This window comes from Rhinolophus ferrumequinum, chromosome 13, assembly GCF_004115265.2.
Source record: "Rhinolophus ferrumequinum isolate MPI-CBG mRhiFer1 chromosome 13, mRhiFer1_v1.p, whole genome shotgun sequence".
Taxonomy (NCBI): Eukaryota; Metazoa; Chordata; class Mammalia; order Chiroptera; family Rhinolophidae; genus Rhinolophus; species Rhinolophus ferrumequinum.
Window position 1 is genome coordinate 64,577,571 of NC_046296.1, and position 26,032 is coordinate 64,603,602.

The window sequence follows — 26,032 nt, forward strand, 5'->3', positions numbered from 1 at the left end:
TTATCAGATACATGTGGCAGCAATGGCAGGAGTACTGATATGAACCTTTCCTGTTGGCACAGGAAACTCCAGAATGCTGCGTAATCAGGGAGGTGACAAAATCAAATCGATGCCTAGGAGAAGATGGATGCAGGGAGAAGAGATTAGAAGCTAGCCAAAATGCTCTTAGTCCCTTGGGGCTTCTCCAGCCTTCGGAAAGTGCCCCAGGACAATGCGCCAGCCTCAGCTGAGCGGTGGGGTCCTGGTTTGGGGACTGCATCTGCCCACAGCACTCAGCCACCAAGAGTCTTTTCTCTCATCTCAAAATGTAACCGTATAATTAGGACATTCACAGTAACTTCACTCACGTTAATGTTTGAAGACCACACATTTCGAATCCATCCGGGGTCTCTCATGATTGGAATCTGAAAAACAAAAACATTAGAAATTATTTCATGGAAATGTTCTGGAATTACCGTATTTTGCCCAAATTTGTGAGGAAAAATTAAGGATGCACATTATACATAAGTACTGTGTTTCCCCAAAAATAAGACCTAGCCGGACAATCAGCTTTAACGCATCTGTTGGAGCAAAAATTAATATAAAACCCGGTCTTATATTATATAAGACCCAGTATTATATTATATTATATTATATTATATTATATTATATTATATTATATTATATTATACCCGGTCTTATAGTAAAATAAGACCAAGTCTCATATTAATTTTTGCTCCAAAAGATGCATTAGAGCTGATTGTCCGGCTAGATCTTATTTTCGGGAAAACATGATAGTACTAATTCTGTATCTATATAAATGTTTTTAATTCTTTTATTTATGTTTATGAGTTAGAAGTGTACCTCTAGAAATCAATAACGGTATCCGTGTGCAAAATAATACCCTGGCATATGATAATCAGTTTTGTTGAACTTACCACGAACTTGCAACGACAAAGAAGAGTTCTTGGCCTTCTATGATACATAAATATCATAAGCTTGTATCTATCTGTTCTTGTGTTTTGTAATTATTTGTTACGTAAAATTTCTTGTATCATAATATGCTAAAAATAAATGCTAAAATTCCTTTATAATACAAAAAACAAGTACCTAAGAGTAAACAAAGAAAAATTTGAGGGGCAGCCGATGGCTCAGTTGGTTAGAGCACGAGCTCTGAACAACAGGGTTGCTTGTTCGATTCCTACATGGGACGGTGGGCTGCGCCCCCTGCAACTAAAGATTGAAAGTGGTGACTGGACTCGGAGCTGAGCTGCACCCTCCACAACTAGATTGAAGGACAACAACTTGGAACTTATGGGCCCTGGAGAAACACACTGTTCCCCAATATTCCCCAATTAAAAAATTTTTTTAAATACATAAATAAAAACTTTTTTTCCCTGAAATTTTGGGCCAAAAACATGGGTGCACATTATACATGGGAGCACATTATACACAGCAAAATACAGTAGATAATGGTAGTAATCGCATACCTTGTGAATATACTACAAACCACCGAACTGTACACTTTCACATGGTAAATTTTATGGGGTGTGAACTCTATTTCAATAAGAAAGGAAATTAAAAAAGAAGGGTGTGGTAGCTTTTCTCTGTGCACGTTCAGTTAGTGTGAGGTCTGGGCAGAACGGGGTGCTCTATGAGGTCATAAATCTCTCCCCCCTCCTTCACGCCATCTTCTGGTCCTCCCTAAAGCTCATGTGACCTATCAGTGAAACTTCAGGAGATAAGACAACGTGGAAAAGTGAGGGGATGTGGAGCCAGGGGGCATGCCTTCAAGTGCTGCCTCTACTGTTCCTTAGCTGTCTGCCCACTCGGGCTTGTTTTCTCTTATGTAAAGTGGGCATAACAACAACCACGTTGCTGACAGGTGTGCTGTGACTAGTCCATGCAGGTGAAGGGCCAAGCCTCATACACCATGAGCTATGGTGACAATTGGGTGGCATTGTCTGAGCAAGTAGGACCTGCACAGTGCATGTGTTGGCAGGTGCCCCGATTAGAGCTTCCAAAGGGCCGTCACACTGGTGTCACCCAGCCTGCCCAAGGGCCGGGCTGAGCTTTCCTAGGCCTTCAGTTAGACTTGCGTGGTGCTCAGAAACATATGCTCTGACTTCAACTAAAACAGCCCCAAATCAACAACCCTCGAAGCCCCTCACTCCTATGTCCCTTGTCCTGGCACTCCCTCTCCCTGTCACCTGACCTGCTCTCCATCTGATGCATTGAGCCTTTCCAGCCCATATTGTTGATCGGCTGGTGGTTCGTGGCGCTGCTTTACATCGTTATTTATTGAGTTTCTTTCAGGGACCATGTACTTCGCTAGGTAGTGGGAATGCAGAGATGGGTAAAATACAAATCTTGTCCTCGAATCACTCATAATCTAGTTGGGGGGGGCAGGAATTCGTGTAGAAAATTTGTCGTGGCCAGGGGTGGTGTCAGGACATGCCCAGGGTGCAGTGGGAGCACAGGAGGGAGCCAACAACCTGCCAGTGGGGAACCCAGGGAAGGCTGTGTGCCATCCAGAGGTGACATCTAGCTGCTTCTGAAGGTTAAGTGGGGCTCTCGGAGAAGAGAGGAGGGAGAAAGGCCATGTCAAGCAAAGAAGAAAGCATGTGCAAAGAAACAGAGGCACCACACATGTGTTTGGGGAATGGCTAGGAGGGCACCGTGACTGGAGAGTAGTTGTGGCACATGCACCTGGGCATGGAGTAGCCCCAGGAGGTGCCTATGGTCAGGAGACAGGGCTCGAGTGGGGTCATTTGCAGGAGCCCATATGTAAATAGACAGAAGGGGCACTGCCATGGTCATATCAAGGAAGGGGCCTAGAGTCCGCATTCCGGGCTACAGAACCCCGAGGCTTCAGAGAACACACTTTGAGAACAACCACAGCACGAGAAGGGAGCCACAGAGAAGCAGGGGGCTCGGATCTGTGTTGTGCAAGAGTCACTCTGGCGTTTGTAATGGAGGCAGAGTAGGAAATTTAAAGGTGATTCCCGCAAAGGAAGGCCAGGCTGTGAGGGAAGGTGATAACAGTCGGGAGAAGGAAGGGGGCGCTGTGAGCGCCTCCTGCTTGGTGTAGTCTCCTGGGCTGGTGAGTGGCTTGGTTGGGGGTCGGGGTGGGGTGAAGAGGGAGATTTTTGAAGATGACTGAAGTTTCTGGCCGCGGGTGACCAGTTAGATGATGATGTCACTAACTCAATGAGGAAAGCTGGAAGGATCAATTTGGGGAGGACTGTTCTAGAATCCTGGAACCACAGCTGAAATAAAAAGGACAGATTTCCTATAAGACAGAATCTGGGAAGGAAGGCAGATATGAATCAAGATTCTACCCAAGTCTGGATCCTTGTTGGGAAAGTGGGGCAAGGCAACTGGTTTCTTCATCTATAAATTGCTTAATATGGCAATTAATTCAGTCCCGGTTTCAACGGAACAGTGCATTGGAAACACTTCTTGGAATCCAGTTACAACTTCTGTTTCAGCCCTTTGGAATATAACAGCATGCTGCAAAAAATCATGCAAGTTGGGCACAGACTTTCTGGACCATCCAACTCAAATTCCTCAGGGGGACAAGCACAGCCAGCTGCCTGCCAGCATGGCCTGGGTACAATAGTCACACTGATTACACGCCACGAGGTAGGCCGAAAGACTGGCAGCAGCTTTACTTAACAATGCTTGGGTTTGGTCCCAGTCAAAAACGAAGTTTCAAGTCAAATACCAAGTATATATTTTGACTGCCATGGGAGCAATGACTGTGACCCCCCAAGAGTTTGCTCTGATTTCAGAGATTAAAGATAAACACGAGAACACCAAAAATGGTGAGCCCGTGTATTTCAACAATAATTTCTCTCAAAGCCAACAAGATAATAATCTCATTCCACCCACAACCATCTGTTGGTCAATCAAAATTCTATCACACAATGGGAAGCCCAGGCTTTGGACCCTAGGCACCAAGCAGTTAGCAATCTTAGTGAAAACCGCATATGAACCTGGATTTGAAGCCCAGTTCTCCCACTGAGAGCTGCGTGGCCTTTAAGGAATTTAACATTTCCAAGCCTCAAAGGCTCCAGCTCCAAATAGCATCACGTTGGAGATTAGGGCTTCAACGGATGAATGAGGGGGCACACAACATTCAGGTTCAGGCCAAGGCAGTTCCTTCCATATGCTAAAACTTAAGTGAGGGACAGAAGGAAAAAAAGAGTCGAGAATGAGGCCAACGCAAGCATGCCTTTCACTGAGCCCTTCTTATTTAGAACAGAAAGGTGACTCTGGCCACCAACGCCTAAAGAAGAGCCCAAATAATTTGCAGTTCATGGTATGACTGAGGTCAAAGTGAGCCAGTTGTTCAGAAGCTGCTCACCAATTCCTGACATTGAGTCTTCCACTTTTGACGTCATCCGGGAAGGGCAACTAACATCTACCGTATGTAGTGCGTTACTGTTTTACTCAGTGTCATCTCTTTTGATTCTTACATCAGTTCTATGCAGTAACTATTTTACTGTCATCCTTTCTTTACAGGTGAGGAGACTGAGCCTTAGAAAGACTTCAGGGAAACTGCTCCGCTGTTGACCTACAGGTCAGTATTTCCGGTGCAGAACTTGCCCCTCAGCTCCAGGCCACACATCCGACTACCTACCTGCTAGATACCTCCACGTGGATGGTCCGCAGCCACTTCAAACTCAGCCAGGCCAACGGGCTGTAACCTGGGTCCCCCGGAGGTTGCCCAGAATAGTATAGAAATGGAAAGAGAGAATCTGTAGTCGGGGACTTGGATCTAAGCCCTGGTCATAATACTTTATAGGGCTTGGTCTTGGGCAGGTCACTTCATGTCTTAGAAATTCCTTTTCTTCAATTGCAAAGTGAGGTTACTGTTACTTCCTCCACATTCAAAGCTAGCTAGCCAGGGAAGGTGGAGTGCTTGTGATGTCCCATCTCTCGGAGGCACTCTCTGAGCCCATGGGATGACATTGGGCCCCCTGGATAATCCAAGATAGTCTCTCTATGTGAAGGTCAGTGTTGAGTAATCTTAATTCCGCCTGCAACTTTAATTCTTTTTGTGCATGTAATTAACAACTTTACAGGTTCCGAGGATTGGGACATGGACATGTTTGGGGAACCACTCTTCTTCCCGGCGCGGCCTCCTCCTGGGATCACGCACATCTCCTTTTGCCAGGCTGCAGCTCACTCTCCACGCTGCACTTAACATCATCTTTTTGAAACACAACCTGGTATGTCACCCCCATGATTAAAACCACTCCAGTAAAAATATAAAATATGTACAATTTTTAAACCCTTCCTTATCTTGGTGAACAAATTCCCCTCCACTTCCCAGTCTCAGTTCCCACTGCTCCTTTGATCCCTCTGACCCAGTCACACTGGCCTTTCATCCCCTTCTATTCCACTTTCTCTATCCAGTCTCGGGGCCTTGGCACATGCCATTCCCTCTGCCCAAGATACATTCCAGCTGCTTCCATACCACTCATCCCCTAGACCACAGCAAGTGTCACCTCCTCAGAGAAGCCTCCTCAGCTTGCTCACATCACAGCTACACCCTCCCTACACTTTTGTCACTCTTTCTTAACACAGTGTGCAAATGACATTTGTTTGTCTGACTATCCAGCTAACGACAGCCGACTCCATAAGGGACAGTGTCTGTGGTTCTATCACTGTGCCCCCCACAGGGTCCACCACATGGTAGATAGTCAATAAATAATCGTTGTATGGAAGAACGAAAGCATGGCGTTCTCAATATACCCCTCAGAGAACGCCGGGGGACGTGGCCAAGGTCACACAGCCAGCAAGTAGGGGTGGGGGAGCTGGGCCAGAGCTTAATGCCGTCTTTGCCTGTTTAAGAAAAGAACCCAGACAGACTGTAAATGTATGCGCGTGTGTGTTTCTGTGAGGAGAAGTTCTGATTGGAAAACAAGGACATAGCCCCTAATGAGTGGGTTCCAGTGAGGAAGTCATTCAATACAGGCCTTCACGATCCCCCACTGTTTGCCAGGCACTGTGCCAGGAGCCAGGAATTTGGAAAAGAAGACCTGATCCAGGAAGCTGGGCAAGGCCAAGGGCATAGCAGAGACTCTGTGAGGATCAGGCCAGGATTAGAGCCCAGGGTGTCGGCCAGTTATGTGGGCTCCTGGGCACCGTGAAGCCCTGGACTCCATGCCTGTAAGACTGGTCCCTCCAAGCCCATGAGTGGGCAGCTCAGAGTCAAGCCATGCCCCCTACTCCAGTCTCCCCTAAATATGGCAGCAGTTCCTGGGGCTTTCTCATGGGATAGTACCATGTGTCCCCGAAAATAAGACCTAGCCGGACAATCAGCTCTAATGCGTCTTTTGGAGCAAAAATTAATATAAGACCCGGTCTTATTTTACTATAAGACTGGGTTTTAATATAATATAATATCATACAATATAACATAATATAATAATATAATATAATATAATATAATATAATATAATACCGGGTCTTATATTAATTTTTGCTCCAAAAGACACATTAGAGCTGATCGTCCCACTAGGTCTTATTTTCAGGGAAACAGGGTAGTAAGTGTTCAACGAAACCCAGTTCCACAGTGAGTCAGGTACATTCGGGAACATCAGGTAAGACAAAGAGAAAGATTGTTTTTTCCTACATAGATTCTCAGTGCCCTCATTACATCATTGCACGCTGTCAGTTTCCCAGAAGGAATAAAAAGCCCAGTATTTCCCAAAACCACGTAAGCATGCAACCCCTTTTTCTCTGAGCAAATGATGGTCTTTGTATCTCAGGTAACTCATTCAGGAGAAATTCTGCTGCAGAAATAACAGGTATTGTATCGGACTCTGGGGGGTCAGTCATCCACATGTCCCCTCTCCACCCATCCCCCTGTGGAAGACAAGGTCATGGTTTCAAGAAATTCAAGTCTGAGGAGGGAGATTCATGGAAGAAGCCGCGTGAAGGCTGGGATGGAGGGAGGGCAGTAAAAATTAGTGGCTAAACAGGAGTGGGTGTTGGTGCCAGAGTGAGAAGAGAGACAGGGACAGAGAGACAGAGAGACAGAGACAGATTGAGGCCAGAGTGAGGGAGGCCGGGCCAGCCTGCTCTGCTAACATCTCAGCATACTCCTCCCACAGTTCTCATTGCTAAGATTTCCTTCTTAGCAAGGCCATGCCATGCAAGCCAAGGTTTGTCTTTCTTACGTATCCATGTTACGTGGTGTATTAACCATATCTTTTCTGTATTTTGATGCTTTAATATTTAGGGCCTTGCTGACCCTGGAAAGACCGCCCCTCCCAGGGCAAGCCAAGGAGAAAAACCAGTGTCATTACTGTGCCACAGGACACCTGCTCTTGTGATTAAGAAGAAGCAGCAATGTCTATGTATTTGTTTTCTTAAGAATACACCCTGTAGGGAGCGGGCTGTGAGCTGACGAGGGCCTTGCAGCTGCAAGCTCACCCCTGGGAAGCCTCGCCTCTGCAATCTTCCCAGGAAGAACAAGATAACACTAATGCAGCCACAGACATACAAACTGGCCAATACACAAAACAAAATGTTCTAATAATACCTGCTTGTTCTACTGATACTTGTTTGTATAGATAACTATTCTAAGACTGTATAAAAACTGTGTGTGAAATAAAGACTGCGCCACTGCTCCGCCATCCGTGGACGGTGGAACTCCTGGTCCCAGCTTTCCTGTCTCTTGTGTCTTTTTTCTATCTCCTCACCCTTCCCCCTCAGGTCAGCCCTCCTGGCCGCGCGGGCCGCGGCCGACACCTCTTACTAGTGACCCAGCTGAAATCCAGCGCTCTGCAATCAGTTTCTTCTTCGGGTCCCAGGGCTCAATGACATTTAAGAGCCTGCCTTTCATATGTAAGCCACCCAACCCAGAGCCCACAGCCAACCACCTTCCTGACCAGGCTCTCACACGCTGGGCCCTCATCACTGCAGGGCTAGGTCCCAGGCCCCTAGGGACAGTCCCTGAGCCCCAGACCCACTGAAATCGTGCACACTAGCCAGTCCTAAGCTGCTTCCCCTGCCTGTCCTTTCCTTCCCCATGGAAACCACAGTAAAGGCTCATGCCCACATCTTCTCCTGGCTCCCTCTGCCTCTCCATACGGCCCTGCGTGGAGTGCCATGCCTCCTGTTCACAGGGACCTGTGAGTACTTCAAACTCCTTCTTGCGTGTCAGTCATTTCTGTGGCTTACCACACCTAAATAAAACAAATCTCGGGTACCCTTAAAACACACGGCATCCTGAAGCCCCAAGACCAGGAGAGACACAACAATAACATGAAGACATTGATTTACATGGCAGTCGGGGGCGGGCAGTGTACAAAAGAGTTAAGGAACAAGTTTAGTACAGCCACCCCCAAACCAAACAAACACCAACCAACCAGAAAGGGCACAGCAGCCCTGGATACACCAATACGGAACACAAGTCCCTTCCTCTGTAAAATGGGTAAGGATGTATTGTTACTGTTAGGATTAAATATGAATGAATTTAAAACACTGAGCACAGAAACCGGTACCATAATGCATTCCATAAAAGTAATATTTTATTTGTATTATTACTATTATTATTACTACTACTACCATTACTATATATAACGAAGTGGCAACAGCTTGGTCCAGTTGCTCATTCTCATTGAGAGTCTACCGCCTGGGCCAGGGGCTGTGGACAAGCTCGAGTGTTGTTGTAATTCAGGGAGAGAGACCAGTGAGGATGGGATTAGTCCAAGCTAGTCATACATTAACGAAACATCTACTACGTGTCATGCCCTCTGCTAAGCACTGAGTTCATCACCGGGGCAATTACAAAAATGACTAAGCACTGATCACTTGCATTATTCATAGTCTAGCAGGAAAAACAGGTGCAGAAACAAATCTCTATAATCCCCCCTGACGTGTGCTATCACGGGGCATGAAGAAAGTGCTGGGGTAGCCCAGCAGGAGAGAAATCCCCCAGGGAACAATGAAGGAGGGTCAGGGAAGACATCCCAGAACATCTGGGTATTGACGATGACACAGGAGTTCTCCAGGCCCACAGGAGTTCATGGCCAGCAGACGCCAAAGCGCGTGCTTCAAGCAGACACCAATACCCTTGGCATTGTTGCAAGCCAGTGAGGAGACAAGAAGACAGAGTGAGTGTGGGCAGCAGAGCTAAGAAAGAGAGAGGACTCTGCAATTCAGGAAGAGGAGTTGAAGACCAAGATGGAAAGAATCAGGTGCCACCAAGGCATTTTGTGCAGGAGTTTTGTGACAATGATGCAAGCCATGATCCGGAGGAGGGCCGAGAAGCCCAGGTGGGCACAGTGGCTCTGGGGAGGTCTCAGCCACCACTAAGCACCAGCCGCATGCTGAGTACAATGCTGGCCATTTATGTGGGGGCCTCCAGGAGCCTCACTGCCTCCCAGTGCGGTCGTCTCACCAGCATTAACTTCGAAATGAAAAAGCTGAGGCTCAGAGCAGCTTTATACGACCTGACCGACGTCACCCACCGTGGAAGTGGCCGCACTGAGACCCAACCCAGGACTGTCTAACCCCAAAGTCTTTGCTCTTCCCTCTCTATGATGAGCCTTCAGAGGGGCAGGGAGGAGGTGCTGAGGTAGCCGCAGCAGCCCATGAGGAGGGAGCCAGGCGTCCAGCCAGGACAGGGAGAAGGCACAGTGGGGGGTGGTCAGGATGAGAGAGGCTGTGACGGCCACACGAGCCTGGCTTTGGCGCAGCCTTGATACTCAGCCTACCCACAATGCCCCGCGGGCACCTGGCTGAGGTTGGTCAAGCTGGGATGCAAAGCTGTGTTTTTGCACTTGGGCAGACTCTTGGGGCTACACTTGAGGAAGACTGAGTTCTTGAACTGCAGCTGACCATGAACTGTGGACACCATGCCCTCAGCCCCTAGTCACACCTGACACGTGGTGACCATTAGAGGCTGCACTTAGAGGGACTTCAATCTGTGGACCAAGGCAGACCGATGGCCAATTATGCATCTTCCTCTGGGAGGAACAATAATGCCCACCTACTACGTGCCAGGTGCTGTGCCAGGTGCTTTCTGTAGTAAATTCCTGTCATTCTGTCATTTTTCTCTATGCATTGTGGGTATTACCATCCAGTTTTTTATTGAAGCTGAATTTCACGAAGCTTGAGTAATTTTCCCGAGGCCATAGAGCAGACATTCTTTTTTCTCTCTAAATGGCGCTGCCCCCTTTGTCCAGATGGCCTGCTTCTCGTCATCCGCCGAGGTTCCCAAGTTTACAGGCACAGCATTGGGCAACTTAAAAACCCAGCTTTTAAAAACCAGGCCCTGATCCATCTACTCAAACGTAGGTGGGTTTCTCTGCAGAAGCAACAATGACAAACATGAAGAAACTGCCGCCTCTGAAGGCATCAGATCCACGTGATATTGTTCCTGCATTTTGTAGAAGTGGCGGCTGATCTGGGAGCCACTCACAATAGCCCTGATTCTGGGACTTTTAAAAAAAGAACTCAGAGCAAGGCCCTTGACCTTGGGTACATTCAGTCCCTTCTATGGAAGCACCAGGTCTCCTGAGACAGCTGCAGTGAAGCTGGTCCCCAGCCAGGCTGGAGATCAGACAGCGGGCAGAGGTGGCCTCAGACGAGCCAGGACACAGCAGGACATGATGTGCCCCCACTCCTCCAGGCTCCCGCCAGAGACAACAGACGTCCACGTCCCTGTGGATTCGGGACCTGCGGGGAGGGGCACTGGAGGAAAAGTCGTCTGTTGCTTCAGAGAAAATGACGTCACCGCCAGCACTGGACACACGGACACTCTCTGACCACCACTGGCCCACTTGCCATCCCAGCCAGGACCATAAGCACAGCCAGAACTGAAGTTGGGAAATCACCCAAGGCTGACGAAGGCAGGACCAGGTAGCCTGTTTTCTCCTTCCCCCGGCAAGTTGCTGCAGTGATCTCGGCCCTGATGGGATAGGAGGAGTGAGATGGGAAGACGGGGAGGGAACTATAAATGGGGGAGGGACACGGGGGAGGGGCTTGGTGCCCAGATTGTGTGGTGTCCACACCCAGCAAGGCGACTGATTAGGTGTGAGTCAGGTTTCAGCCACAACCAAGGTCTTTCGCACTCACCCCTCCCTGAATGGTGGCCTTTCCCTGTCCAGGGCCAGGACACATCACTATCCATGGTGGGCAAGGAAGGAGCCAGCAGGTCATCAGTTTCAGCAAACCCTGAGCATCCTCGTGCTGGGAGGCAGGCCGAATTCCTAAGTCGTGACACACAGACTCCCTCAGGCTGCCGGCAGGCCAAAGCCGGGAGAGACAGGAGCTAAAGCCCCAACTCCTGGCTTAGCCTGGAGTGGCTGGAGGGCGCTCCACACTGGAGGGCAGACAGACCGCAAGGCTGCCACAAATACATGACCTGGGCTAGGCTTCTAGAATACGCAGTTTTTTTCCCCAAGCAGCAGGGGGCACATCAGACTATGAGTCAACCGAATGCACGTTCTGATTCAATAGATTTGGGGTAGGGCCTGAGAGTCTGCATTTCTGATTAGCTCCAAGGGGATGCGGACGCCACTGCTGCCCTAAGGACCACACTTGGAATAACATGGAGCTCTAGATTCAGACGAGCTCAGAGTGCTGACCAGATCATTCAGCAGAATGCCTGGATCACCTTTACATCGTTCTAGAATCTCAAGATCCCAAACCTGGCTGCACGTCCGACCTACATGGGCAATTTGGTAAACGTGCCCAAGGCTCAGTGCCAGAAATTTAATTCCATAGGGATGGGATCAGGGATTCCATAGTCTTAAAAAACAAAACAAAACAAAACAAAACAGAAGTTGCTCATGGGTTTTGGCGCATAGCCCTTTCCAAACATAACGGTCCCACCTGACCCTCCTGAGACCCCAGGACCAGCTCTCTGCCTTTTCTATTTCTGACTCTCTAGCTCCACCTACCGTCTCCATGTTGTTGTTACAATGACCTTGAAGCTTCCACTCACAACTGGACCCAAGTACCGAGAAAGCCTCAGGGGTGTGATCTCAGCTATGCGAGGAAGGCCGGCCCCTGACCCAAAATAAGATTTCTCCCCCACTTCAGCTGTGTCAGCGCCTTCAATTTCTCAGATTGTAACATAATCCCAATTTCAGGGCCGGGGCCAGAATCCTATTTATCTCATTATCGTGGGTATAACAAAGGGTACCGATTATTGACCCAATAAATGGTGGTGAAATTTAAATGAAAACTTTGAATGAAGCATTGCCCTGTCTTCTATTTTTATCAAAGGAAGACATCTGGAGAAGAGCAATTTAAATGGGTTGCAACCTGTAGTTTTCCTCTGGGACACAAACTGGGTGTACCTCCAAGGAGAGAGGGGAGAAGGAAAGCGAGGTGGGGGCCTCTGCAGAGCATGTGCTAGGCTCCAAGTGCCATTTGCTAGGCGCTTTACAGACACTGCCGTTCAGGATCTAACCCTGCTTGCTTATCAAAACCGATGGAGAATTCACTAACATTTTACATTCTCAGGTCCTACTTCAACCTGCTGAGTCAAAATCTCTAGCAGCAGAACCCAGGGACTTTTCAGGCTCTTGGGTGATTCCGGCACATGGGAAGCACTGTGTTACATCGTGTAACCCTCACCGGAGCCCCTTTTACATATGAGTCACTCACATGCAGAGGGACCTACTGCATTTACACAGGGCCAGAGCCAAAGCCAGGAGAAGGAAATGGGACCAAACTTCCTACTGGAAGTAAAAATATTCAAAATTAGGGGGACGGGGGTACATAATAGGTGATGACTTTTTGCTTTGAATATGCCAGTGTTTCCCGAGCGTACATGGCAAAGCAAATTTCCATCTAGGGCATGGTCACCGAGTGGACTACACGCCACCAAGTGAGGAGTTCTTAGTGTGGGAAAGCCACAGACATTGACAACCTGTAAGAAAGTGGCAGCCATCGGAATGTAGAGGGAACAACTCTGGCAAAGAAAATGCTTCCATTTTTCATTGCATAGTTAGGTTTCCAGATCAGGGGACTATCACACACACACACACACACACAGACAGACACACACACAGAGGCAAGTAATGATTTCAGCAAGGCATTTGATAAAATCTTTCATGATGCCCTAAAGGATTGTTTGGATAACTTGGGTTGGGTGATATTATAACAGGGACAGCTAAATAAACTAGCATTCCTGAGGGATGAGAAATACCTTTGGATGGAGGCCTCAAATATCATGCCACTGCTTCTCTTCTAGCTCTTCCCTCCTTGAACATTTTATCAATATTGAGTTGGGATAGAAAACATGTTTGTGACTTATGGTCAAGACGGTGTAGTGAATTTGTACTTTGAAACACTCCCTCTGACCCCAATCCACAGTATATAAAACGATAAAACAAAATAACATAGGGAGGCTCAAAAAACAATGTAGGTGTTGTCACGAACCAAAGACAGATTAGAAATGTAAAGCCACTGGTCCAGAAGCAGAGGGTGCGGGCAGCACCTGCAAAGGGTCACGTGAGAATGGGCACCAGGTTCTACATTGAAGCCTGCCCCGGGACGGGGTCCCACCTCTAGCAAAGCAGACCTGACATTTTCTGCAGCGCTACTGCTTAGGGCTCAGGCTATAGAGAGCAGTGGGAGAACCATGACACAACCTACCAAACTGAACGGCGGTCTGGCTCAGCGTCTGTGTGTCGCTGAGCCAGTTCCCCAATATCACTATACAAAAGGAGCTCGGAAGTGCTGTTATAAGGCCTGGCTCTGGACTGTACTCCAGAAGAGGCAACTAACCTGGGGTGTCTCTCAAATCACCGGGGCTTAATGTTGGGGAACAAAGGACTGGTGTGGGGCTAGGGTAGGGGGAGGAGATGGATATCACAGGAGGGAAATAACAGCAACAAATAAAATATTCATTCAAAATGAGCCCAAAAGCAAAACTTCTTACACTTATGAATAACTATAATGCTAAGAAAGACAGCAAAAATAAATAAACAAACAAACACTTGGAATATGGATTCACACCAAAGTCATTTCATTGAACAGCCTGACAATGATTCTAAATAAGTATAATTAAGGTGCATAAAGATCTAGATTAAGGAACAGCATCCACTAAAAAAGAGAAATTACAAGACAGAAAGATAGAAAAATTGAACACTAGCCAGTAGCTAGGGAAAAGAACTAATTAGAAGTCTTAGAAATGAAAACTATAGTCACTGAAATTAAAACAAAAGTATCGGTCCAGCCCGGTGGCTCAGGCGGTTAGAGCTCCATGCTCCTAACTCCGAAGGCTGCCGGTTTGATTCCCACATGGGCCAGTGGGCTCTCAACCACAAGGTTGCCAGTTCAACTCCTCGAGTCCCACAAGGGATGGTGGGCTCCGCCCCCTGCAACTAAGATTGAACACGGCACCTTGAGCTGAGCTGCTGCTGAGCTCCCAGATGGCTCAGTTGGTTGGAGCGCATCCTCTCAACCACAAGGTTGCCGGTTCGATTCCTGCAAGGGATGGTGGGCTGTGCCCCCTGCAACTAGAAAACGGCAACTGGACCTGGAGCTGAGCTGCGCCCTCCACAACTAAGACTGAAAGGACAGCAACTTGAAGCTGAACTGCACCCTCCACAACTAAGACTGAAAGGACAACAACCTGACTTGGAAAAAAGGCCTGGAAGTACACACTGTTCCCCAATAAAGTCCTGTTCCCCACCAGCACTAGCAAGTCAAAGAGATAAAGAAATAAAGAGCATCTAGGAGACATGGAAGATACAGTGAGAGGCTAAAATTCCATGTTTCCCCAAAAATAAGACCTAGCCGGACCATCAGCTCTAATGCGTCTTTTGGAGCAAAAAATTAATATAAGAAGTGGTCTTATATTATATAAGACCTGGTCTTATTTTAATATAAGACCGGGCTTTTATTAATTTTTGCTCCAAAAGATGCGTTAGAGCTGATGGTCCATCCGGCTTAGTCTTATTTTCGGGGAAACATGGTTTGTGTCTGATAACTGTTCCAGAAAAGATAATTAAGGACATCACAGAGGAGAAACTCTTGAAAAGATGTCTGAAAATCGTCTAAAATTGATAAAACACATGACTAATGAGTGAAAGTAGACTGAGCATTGAGAAGTGTAAATAAAAAGAAATCCACGCACATTGTAGTGACATAGCAGAACAAACGAGGCAAAGGATAAAATTTAAGTCTCACAGAAGACTAATATTTTTTTAAATACTGAGGAAAAACAATTGACAATCTAGCAATCTAGAATGAGTGAAGGTCTAGGTGATGTTTAGCAGGAGTATATAAATAATAAATAAATTTAAAACCAAATTAGACATTAAACAAGTATATTTAAAAATTAAGGAGAACCTCTAAAAGAATGGGAATTCTACAGTCATAAAATCTGAAGAAAAACAACAACAAAAAAATTGGGAATGGAAAAATATATGTTTTCAATTGTCAATCGATAAAAGTCAGGAAAGGAAAGCAAATAAGTCAAATTTTCAGATGTAACAAAATCAGTACATTTGGTAATAGAATTAGAGGATCAAAGGGCTTTGACAGGTCTAAAACCAGTGACATGACATTTAACACAGATATACTAAGACTCAAAATTGAACTGTATAACTCCGAGCAGGGTCATGAACGCCGCCTGCATATCTTACATTATTTGGGAACTCCGTGATTGATGTTAGCGTCCAGGACGGAGAGCAACTGTAGGGCTCCCAAGAGGCCAGCTTTGAGTTCAAGGCCAGATTAGATGACCAACCCCAAGGCCCTTTCCAATCCAGCATAAAGGAGCCCCTATATCATTAAGTCTTCTTTCATCCAAAAAGTGTGTAAAGGCGGGATCCCTAGAGAAAGAACAGTGTCTCTCCTGCTGCTCCCCACCCCACCATCACCCTAAGAACAGGCATTGAGTACTGACATTAGTTGGAACATGACCGTCATTCAAGTGAGATCCTGCTGCAGAACCAAATCTCTAACCCTAAGCATCAGGGGTAAGCAGAGCCACGCAGGATGGGAGACCTGGACCCCAGGAGTTAGAGTTCATTCCTATAAATGCTCTGGGGAAGGCAACATTTCCAGTGGAGGGAGCATGGTCTTTCGAAGCAGGAGGACCACAGTGGAATTACGGTTTCACTGCGACTCACGAGACCTCAGTCCAGTGAAGTAATATCTCAAAGCTCCTCTGTGTATAAACTGAGGGTATTACCCCACTCATATGGTTCTCACGAGGACTGATAAAACAAAAAAGGAAAACGCCTCCTAGGGCACCTGGCATATAGAAAGCACTCAGTAGACAACAACAACAATAATAAACCTGGACATTTATCATTTTTGAAAGCACTTTAAATTATCCATAACCTGGGAATAACTCAGATGTTTGCAAAATACTATTATACAAGGTGGCTGCTCAATGTCCAGCGCGTAAGGCTGGTCTTTCTCTTTCTAGCTGGTGACCTCTCACCCATGAGGCAGTTCTAATTGGATAAAACCCAGAAAGCTGATCCCATGCTGCTTCACCATTAACAGTGAAGTGTCTATCAAATGGCTATTAATAAACTCAGCTTCTGCCTAGGTCAAATCAGGGAAGAAACCAACTAGCCACGTCCCCATTTCCTTTATTTTGAACAACTCTGAAGTTCAAATCACCTTGTCCTTAGATAAAAAGAATTCACTAAAACTCTCTTATTGTTGGCTGAAAACATTTTGTGTATTACCTCATTTTTCATTTGTCCCCCACTTGCATGGAGCAGAGGGGACTCATCCCTGCCCAAGGGTGCCTGCCCAGGACCCTGTACTGGGTCCTGGTGGGACAGCGCCCTCTAGGGTAACTTCTGAGCCAGGACACCCGGGCCAAATGACAGCCACTGGAGGCTGACTGCCTAGAACTCTATAGGGTAAAGGAGGAACAGGCTGGATCTGCAGGATGTAACAGGGCAGGGAGGCAGGGTCCTCCCAGCCCCAGCTGTGCAGAAAGGCTCAATTCACCAATCTAAGGTCTGCAGACTGTTACTCTATGTTGCTCCAAAAAGAATTCCTGCTTGTGATTCCAGAGCTGGACAGCCTACAGGAGGTTACCTCCTCCAGGGGTTTCAAACTTTGCTGAGTCGGGCCCTGGGTGACTGTGGAGAGGGAAGGTGGGGCTTGGCAGAGAGGTGGCTGATGTGAGAAAAGGACAGGAAGCTTGAGAAAGGAGGGCACCAAGTTCCCCATCTTTGCATCTTCACAAGTTGCCCCATTGTTATTTCATCTATACAATGGGGTCTAGATACTGTCATTGATAGCAAAGCTTCCACGCTGGGAGGTGCAGGTGCTGGACACCATGGTCAGGCCGCCTCCCGGGCCACAGCTGGCACACAGGGTGTGCAGAGTGAACAAGAAGGAGGCCTCTGCACAAACACACTTCAAAAAGGTGCCCCTTCCTCCAACTGTCCCAGCTGGCCTCAGTCCAAAGCTCAGCAGGCTGCTGAGCAGAGTGCAGGTTAAATTTCAGCCCTTAGTTGCCCCTGAGCCAGCACCCTGGGCAGACCACAAACTACAGAAGCCTACACGTCGGCCCTGCCATAGCCTCCTGTTACCGAAGCAGCTGTAAGGCTTGTCGCCAGTGCTACCTCCGCCATGACTAACAGCGAGCTTATTTCCCTCAGAGGGGCACGCTTGTTCTTGCAATTGCACATGCCAAGTCTCGTGGAGACAGCCTGTGGAGAGGTGTCACTGCTCCACAGTTACAGCGGGCCTGCTCAGAGCCACACCGTGAGCCTAGAACCAGAACTCTCGACGAGGCACTTTCTCTGTGCTCCTCCGTTAGTGAATACAAGTCTCCCCTCAGAAGAGCCTTGTTCCCTTCCTCCTAGTAGCAATGAACTCTTCAAAAGTTCAGAGGCAAGCCCCTCCTGGCCCCGCCTTGTCGTCCCTGCTGTGGGCACATCACGCCCTGAGCCCTGGGTAGAGATGACAGACCAGGAACGTCCCAGTCCCATTCCTACAACTGGCTCAGGGCTGCTACCTCTTGGAGGCATCCCTGATGCCTCTTCTCTTGCTCCTCACATCCAGTCTGTCATCGCATCCCTCAGCTCTACTTTCAGAATGTCTCCAGAAACGTCTCACCCCTCCACTGCCACTGCCATGGTCCAAACCACCTTCACCTCCCGCTGGGATTATTACGATGTCTTCTCAACCGGTCCCACTGCTCTGCCAAGGGCCCCGGAGACTGGTCCCCATAATGCACACCCTCCAAGGCAGTGTCCACCCCAAGTGCCCCCATGACTCCTTGTCTCACTCAGAGTCAAGGCCAAAGCCCTTGCGAAGCTCCGCCAGCCCACCCTCCCTTGTTCTGTGACATGACCCTCCTACCACCCTTGCAAGCTTCAACCCTGCACCTCGCACCAACCTCAGGGCCCAGATACCTACCGAGCCCTTCGCTCACTCCATCACGCTGTGCAAGTCTTTGCTCAAATGTCACCTCCTCAGCGAGACCTGCCCTGGCCTCCCCCTTGGAAACAGCATCAGCCTCCCGTCTGGTACTCCCTGTCACTCTCCCCGTGCTTTTGCTTTCTCCACAACCCCGTCTCCACCGGGCACATGTTTTACTTACTGATTTGCTTATTCTTTGCTCCTCCACCTAGAATGTAAGCTTCTGGATGACAGGGACTTTTGTGTGTTTTACTTGTGCCTGGAAGGAGGCCTGCCACATAGCTAAATGAGTTTGTACTGTAGAATGAATACACAAATGAAAAAACAATAGTGTTTTATTACTTTTGTTTGGGGGAGCGTGGGTGGTGACTGCTTTGTTTGGGGGAGCATGGGTTGTCAACTTTTTAATCTTAAATATAAAGGGAGGGAGGGAGAAAGGGAGGGAAGAAAGAAGGCAAGTACCATCTATTATTATCACTGTTTCATAAAAGAAAGCTACTTTGCCCTCCTCAAAATGGGAAGTCATTCTCTCAGAAAAAGTAATAATCTTTCCCCAGAAAGCTGAGCGGGTGAACTCACACCTGCATATATACCACACAGCACTGTGTAGTCTCTTTTTTCACCGTGGATCAATGACGCACCAACAGCAGCCCAACCTTCTAGCTCTATGTCACTATGATTCTTCCTTGGAGAAAAAAGACAAGGTGGCGCGTCCCCCTGTCCGGCCCTTGCTCCAGCTGACGTGCCTTCTTATGTCAGAATCATTCTTGCGGGGTTCCGGCTCCAGAGCCCAGCATGGATCCAGGGCTACAGAAGAGCTCAGAACAGCAAGAGCCAGCGTGACACCAGCCTCTGGTTCACGAGCTTTACATCTCACATTGAACGTTCAGTGAATTTATACTTTTTCCACAGCGCTGAGGAGGTGAAAGGGGAGGGACAGTGCAGGCGCAGGGCACACCTACAGGGGCAGCCCTGCCCCCTGCTCGCTCCTCTGCAGAGCCACAGGAGGCAAGCGTTGGGGCGAGGAAGTGTGTACTTGGGGCTTCTCAAATCAAAAGCCAGTGCAGACCTCTTTTCTTTTCCTTCCTTCTCAGCCACCCATTCCCAACCCTCAGGCTCAGCTCCAGGCCCACCGGCCACACAAGGCTGACTTCCTGACCTGTCCACTCCAGTGGCTCCCAGCCCCCAGAATGGCAGACCTCAGTGTCTGGACCTCAGCGTTTGAAGCATAACCAGCCCCGTCCATTCTCTCATGCTTTCTGCCACAGAATTTGGCACTTTAAAATATCAGAACACAAAATTAGACACGATGCGTGTTACACGATATATCTCATTTCATGTAGTTCTTAGCTATCACTGAAAGTCAAGACCATGTGTTCTTCCATAGTCCCCACTCCCACCCCACCACCCGGGGCCTAGAACAGGCAGAGCAGACACACGAGGTAAGCAGCATTTGTAGGGAGCGCCACGGTTTGCAAAGTGCTTTCACTCACATAACTCACTTGAGCCTCACAGTACTAGGCAGGGAACTGAGTCCCCCAGAGAAGTGACCTTGTCCAAGGTCATGGAATGTTGGGCCTGCAACCCCAGTTTCTAGACCCTGCATCTGCAACTTGAGGGCACATCAGCATGATGCTTCTCAATACCATGTACACATGTGCAAAAAATACATTTCTTGTTGGGAAAGAGTGAGTGTTCATCACTGACCTAATTTTAATTTAAATGCATCCAGCTACACGTATCCTTGGCGAAATAGACAGGAAGAGGAAAAATGTGAATAATAATTTCAACCGTGCGTGCCAACTTCTCTTGCTCTTTTTATTCCAGAGAGTAATTCCCAGAGGATCTTGGGATGAGAGAGGTAGATCTGCTATTTCCCCACTGTCTCACCTCCCAGGCAGAGCTTATGGAGCAAAAGTCTCACCGTGCTGCTGTGAATATAGTGCTCAAAGCAAGAGGTCTCGCGGTACCAAAAAGGCCAACCGTGCAAGGCTTACCAGGGGAAGGGCTGCCGAAAACAGGGTGCCGTGATAGATTTAATAATAGGAGGAATACTCGTTACATGCATTCTAGGTGCTTTATGGCTTTTTAACTCATTTAGTCCTCACAAAATCTGTTTGCAGATAAGGAAATGAGACTATGAAAGGTCTCAGGTAGCAAACCCGAGAGCTAGGCTTTGAGTCCAGACAGGTAATCTATGCAATCTACTCCCTTAACCATTAATGCAAACATGCCAAGGAAAGGTGTCTGCTGTGGGGACCGACATCCTAAGGGACCTTGACCGCACAGAAATTCTGCCTCTTGCACTGACTGTAGATCCTAATCTTTGCATGAAACACACCACGACCAAACAAAGCACCCCGCTCCACTCTAGCCCAGACCAGAGGGATGGGGCGGATGACTAGGACCCTAAAGTGGCAGTGAGAAAGGGTCTCTAGGAACAAGCTGTAGGTGAGGGGACAGCTCCAAAGCCAGGCACACGTGCAGCCTTACAGGTGTGAACTAGGCAGGGTGATCCTCCCATTCCAGAGCAAAAGGAGGCGCTACAAAGAATTACATCAGGACTCTAGGTGTTACTCCAACCGAGCCAGGCAAACACAGCTGTGTGTTAAGTGCTGTGGGGACACCTAGATGGAGAGACCCTGACTGCCCTCAGGAGCTCACAGCTCAGTGGGAGAGAAGAGACAGGCACGTAGGCACTGGAACATAACAGGCAGAGAGGGAGGACGCTAGCTGGTCAGAATTCAACCACACTGCTCGAAGCTTATCCCCTGCACTCCAGTTTCATAAAGGGAAACAAAATTGGTTTCCATCAGAAACGCGCAGAACACGAAACAAAGAAAATGTAGGCGACCCCAGCCTCCACCACTAATTGAAATTCTGCGGAGATGGTGGCATTTAAACTGGGCCTCGAAGGACGAATCGGACTGTGATCAGCTAAGAAACAGAAGGAACTGCACATGTTCAGCTTTTCTCTCTGCCCCCGCCCCCGTCCTCACATACCCAAGGGGCTGGTGGTTTCAGGCCCACCTGCGGCAGTAGCCTCTTGAGAGCCCTCCATGGACCAGGCAGGCAGACAGGTATTTCAAGTCAGCTGGGGCTCTTGGGAGAGGTGCGCTCTTTCCCTGAGTCTGTCTGTCCACACCCCACCACAGTCAGGGGCATGGGCCCCAGAGGTCCCTGAAGAAAGGGGCCTGGGAGGGTGTTGTCCAGCCTCTGTCCAGGCCTCTGGTCAGCGTGGCAGAAGGAGCCCAGGTGGAAAACATATGCTCTGAGTAGTTGGAGCCCAAATCCCAGCCCTTGAGCCTACAAGGCTGGAGGTGGCAGGAGGGGTCCTGATGGCCACCTCCCTAGAGACCCAGCTAACGGATTGGCTCAGCGCCTCTGAAGAAAGACAGCACATGGTCATGGTAGGAGAGAACAGAGCTGAGAGAAGGAAGGTGAGGCCAGCTATTGAGAGGCCTTGAATGCCGAGCTACAACGTCTAGTTGAAGATTACCCTCAGAATTCTGCTCTGTGTTAGCAGACAACGGGGTCTGGATTTGTGCATTTCCTTCTCACAGTACTAAGACCAACGGTCCAAGTGGAAATGTTCTGATTTCTTTTCGCCATTATATTTACAGGCCAACCTGTCACAAGAGGCTATCTTTTTTCAGGTTTACTGCCATTATTTACTAATAATAGCTACCATTTATCGAGTACCTGTGAGTATTATATTATTAAATATTGTAAGCCCCATTTTACAGATGAGAAAGTGAAGGCTCCACAAGATCAATACTTGAAAGTAACAAAACTGGGGCTTGAGCCCAGGCCACATGCTCCTGCCCTCTACCCCACCCTTACCCCCGCCTTCATTCTAGGTCCCACCTATTTGGCCCATCCATGACTGCTTGTTTTCTTTCTTTCACAGGCTGGGTGCCTGACCAAAATGAATGTCACCATGTACACCCCAGCTAAGGAGAAATAAAATCCCCAACGCCCTGAGAAACAAAACCTGCAGATTTAGCTTGAGGGGAACACCCTGTCCTCGCAAAGCCACCCTTTGCTCAGGCTGCGCCCTCAGCCTACAAGGCTCCGCCCCGTGGGCTCTGTTTATTGAAATCCTACTCTTCTCTAAGGCCTGGCTCCAATGCCAGCTTCTCAGAGATGCCTTCCCTGGCCCTGCCAGTAGAAATTCCTCCTGATCCGTGCCCCTGTGAACCTGGCAGCCGGCCGGGTGCAGGCCCACCCACTCCATTCTGCCTTGACCTCCTGAGGGAGGAGACCAGGTCTCCCACTCACTCCATTCCCCACGGGGCTCTGCACACATGCAGGGCCCAGAGATCAAGCCCAGAAGGCTCTGGGAATGATTGTGGCTAGTGTCGCAGGTGGACGGCGCCAACATAACAGGTGCCTTTGAGGGCTCAGCTGCCAGCTGCCCTTTGCCAGCCACAGGAATGACAGCACCCCACGATGGCTGAACCACCTTTACCCTTCCCAGAAGCAGCCAGCCCTGGCTTCTGGGGCTTCTGGCCATGGCACCTGCAGCCCCTGCCTCTCCGTCCTGCTCGAGCAGCTCTGCAGCAGCCTCCTCCTAAGCTGTCCTGCTTTGTGGTCAGTCCAGCTGAGTGTCTGCCTCAACTTCCTGCTTTGTGTTCCACTTCTGCTTTGCCGAAGTGCCCCTCGGAGCCTGGCCCTCCTCTGTCCTCCAAGGGCTAGTCAGGCACTCACCCCCCCGCAGCAGCTCTCTCACTGGAGCTGGTTAGGCTCCCAGTATCCCCTCTGCAGCCACCTTTCAGCACAACAGGTCAGACTCTTCCAGACATGAGCACAACCTGAGCCAAGCCTGAGTTTCTGGGTTCTTTCAGACCTTGTGCCTGGGGCAGACCCCCTGCAGGAGCCAGGGCTGCAGCTCCAGAGTCCAGTAACTGCCCCCACCCCCCCGCCATGGAAGCCTGCCTACCCTGGGGAAGAAAGTCACAGGTGCCACACAGCGAGGCATCCGGGCTGCATGGCACAGCACAGGGGTCTGGAGGGCTTCAGCATGGGGCTTAAAATCAAGCACACGGAGTGGTGTGGGGGTTGGAAGAGCTATGGAATTAAAGGGGACAGAGGTGGACCTGAAATCCTTTCTGTGGCTTAATTATAACGTAATGAGCCTTCAGGGAAATGGAGCGTGACCTCCGTTTACAAAGTCTTCGGCATTTACTAGCTGGTTTACACTTTGCTGTATATCCTACATCTTCTATAATGAACATGCTTTTATAATCAGGAAAAGCAAGTAGTCATCCAAAAATAGGAGCAAAACACAGATATTGCCAGAGCTTCCTCGGATGACAGTGTCTAAGGGCACCTGGGGCTGTGTGGGCTCCAGGAGACCTACCGCCTGTCTCCATCTTCCACCAGCCCCCTGAGCTGCTGTTGGCCAGTCCCAACTTCATAGCCTCAATTTCCTCAGCTGTCAAATGGGCAGGACAGCGTCTGCCTGCGTTTTACAAGATACCCACAATAATAAGACCCACGTCTCAGGGCTGCAGAGACTGTCCATCACTACAGCGGACGTGGGGGGCTTTATGGGAGTCCGATGCTGCCCGCGAAGGAGAAGTAGGCGCATTTCTCAGCCAGCACAGGGCTGCTCCGTGTATGAGCCACTCCAGGAATGGAAACAGGACGCAGCCATCTTAATTCCAGCCGAGCACAAATCCAGTCTGTTTAGTCAGAGTGTGGATGCTGTGCTCCTGGAGGGAGGTCTCATTCCTGTCCTCACACTGTCAAGGGAGAGTCATTGATCAGCCTGGGTAACTCTTCTACCTGCAAGCATTGTCCACTCAAGCAAATATTTGCCCAAAGGGCCAAGTGGCAAATGGTGTCAGAAGAGGAACAGAATCTGGGTCCCCTTTCTCCCCTGGGAGCCCCACTGCATTTCTGCCTGAGCACCAACAGCCAGACCCCTGCAGTGATTCCTGCCCCTGAAAGAAAACAAGCCGCCCTGAGGATGAACCTGGCTAACGCGGGAGACGACAGGAGCTTCAGGGAACCAGCAGCCTGGAGGCCCTCACTGCTTTGTGCACGGCCCCCATCACCCCATTTCCCTAGGCTGCAGAAAGCCCCGGGCTCTCTCTGCTTCCAGGTACCCTCAAGGGCCAGCCCAGCCTTCTGAAGATGAGGACGAGGTAGAGCGTCACTGGTGACCCTGATTTGGGGTGGGGTTTAACACCTTATCCTTACTGCCGCCAAACCCCTGGCCTTTGGAAGATACAGCAAAGGCTGAATTCTAGCTCAGCCTCCACCCTCAGCACCCACTTCCACACGGTGTTATCTGAGCACCCTCCTGCTTTGAGGCTTTAAAGGAAAACAACAACTTAATAAAAATCTTGTAAAAAATAAAGAAAATAACTAGTTTGGAACGACCTTCCCCCCAACCCCACCAAAGCGCCCCGGCATCTAGGATGAGCTCTAGAAAGGCCGGACGGTACAGCTATTGGTTTTGGAGCCCACAGCACACATGTCGTATTCTGAGACACGGAGGTTAAAGGGCTGCAGAGGACCAGTCACTTGAACACGTGGATCCCTTCCTCCTCGCACAGACACGAAAGACAACGTGAGGTCCCAGCACCGTGTGCGGCAAGTGGGAAGCCCTCGAAACACGCATCTTGAGGAGCAAAGCAATCACTATTTATTTTCCATCCAAGGCAAAGAAAAAGCATTTAATTCTTGAATAAGTTGTACAACTTCATCTATGAATGCATCTTCCATAACAGGAGCCCCTGGGGAGCAGCTGGTCCCACCACTTAATTGGACAAATGTGAATGCACGAATCCTAAATGACCCCGCGGGTCCCATCAGCATCCCTCTGCCAGGGATGGCATTTGCAATGGACACAAGAGGTCCTTACCCATGACCAAGGGGAATCCGGGGGGCTCTTATCCTCTGGACACTCCCAGGTGGATTCGCAGGCGTGGTCCTCCATGGCCCGGCCCTCGGGATGCTAGCTGCCTCCTCACCACCACCACCAAGGCCTGGAGAAAAATGTCATGCTGTGGCTGATTTCACTCTCTCAGGAGCAGAGGCTGGGCCTGCGACACTGAGCTCGGGCAGGCAGGCGGCTTCCCTTTACACCCCAGGAGCCCGGCCAAGTCACAAGGCTCAGGAAAAGAGCTGAGTGTTGAATTGCAAATCCTCTCCCACCTGGGGACTGGCTAACAAACACTGAGACACCTCCTGTCCCTGAAGGATGCAGGGTCCCAGCAGGTGCTAGTTTATATGAACCTTGTGAGCTGAGACGGGGGTGGGGGGTGGGGGGGACTGGCACTGACAGTCATTCTCTCTCCTCACCAGCTATCTGAGGTACTATGAGTAAGACTCAGAGATTGACTAAGTCCCCCAAGGTCACATAGCTCTAAAAGAGAGAATTGGGACTCAGACCCGAGTTCTGTCTCCAGAGGGATTTGACAGGAAGAGGCATGAGGGAGAGACCACCTCACGTTCTGGGTGCAGGGAACCTTGCAAAAGTCTGTCCGTTCACCTTCCACTCTATCCTACTAGTTCCCACAAAAGCTTTGGGGAATCCTTTCTCTTTGTTCCTCTGAGTTGCTTCTGCACCCCTCAGGAAGTCAGGAAAGCTGGATTCAGTGGGCCATTATCCTTGCCTCTGTCACACTCAGCAACATCAATCAGCACCAGCTCTCCG

The 26,032-nt window shown here is 49.1% G+C and overlaps 1 protein-coding gene across 4 annotated transcripts in view; it reads right to left on the reverse strand.

Annotated features, from left to right (window-relative positions):
• The window catches only part of LPIN1 (lipin 1), a 112,579-nt gene extending 87,126 nt beyond the window's left edge, over window positions 1–25,453 (reverse strand). For 2 of the 4 annotated variants that reach the window (XM_033124709.1, XM_033124704.1), the window contains exons 1-2: window positions 25,238–25,442; window positions 348–404 (exon numbers count right to left, since the gene is read on the reverse strand). In XM_033124709.1, coding sequence (XP_032980600.1) covers window positions 348–404; window positions 25,238–25,312 — 132 coding nt within the window. In that variant the 5' untranslated portion in view covers window positions 25,313–25,442. Of the gene's footprint in view, window positions 1–347; window positions 405–25,237 lie in introns of all 4 variants that reach the window. The other 2 variants (XM_033124705.1, XM_033124703.1) reach the window with 2 other exon arrangements.
• Between the last annotated feature and the right edge of the window lie 579 nt (window positions 25,454–26,032).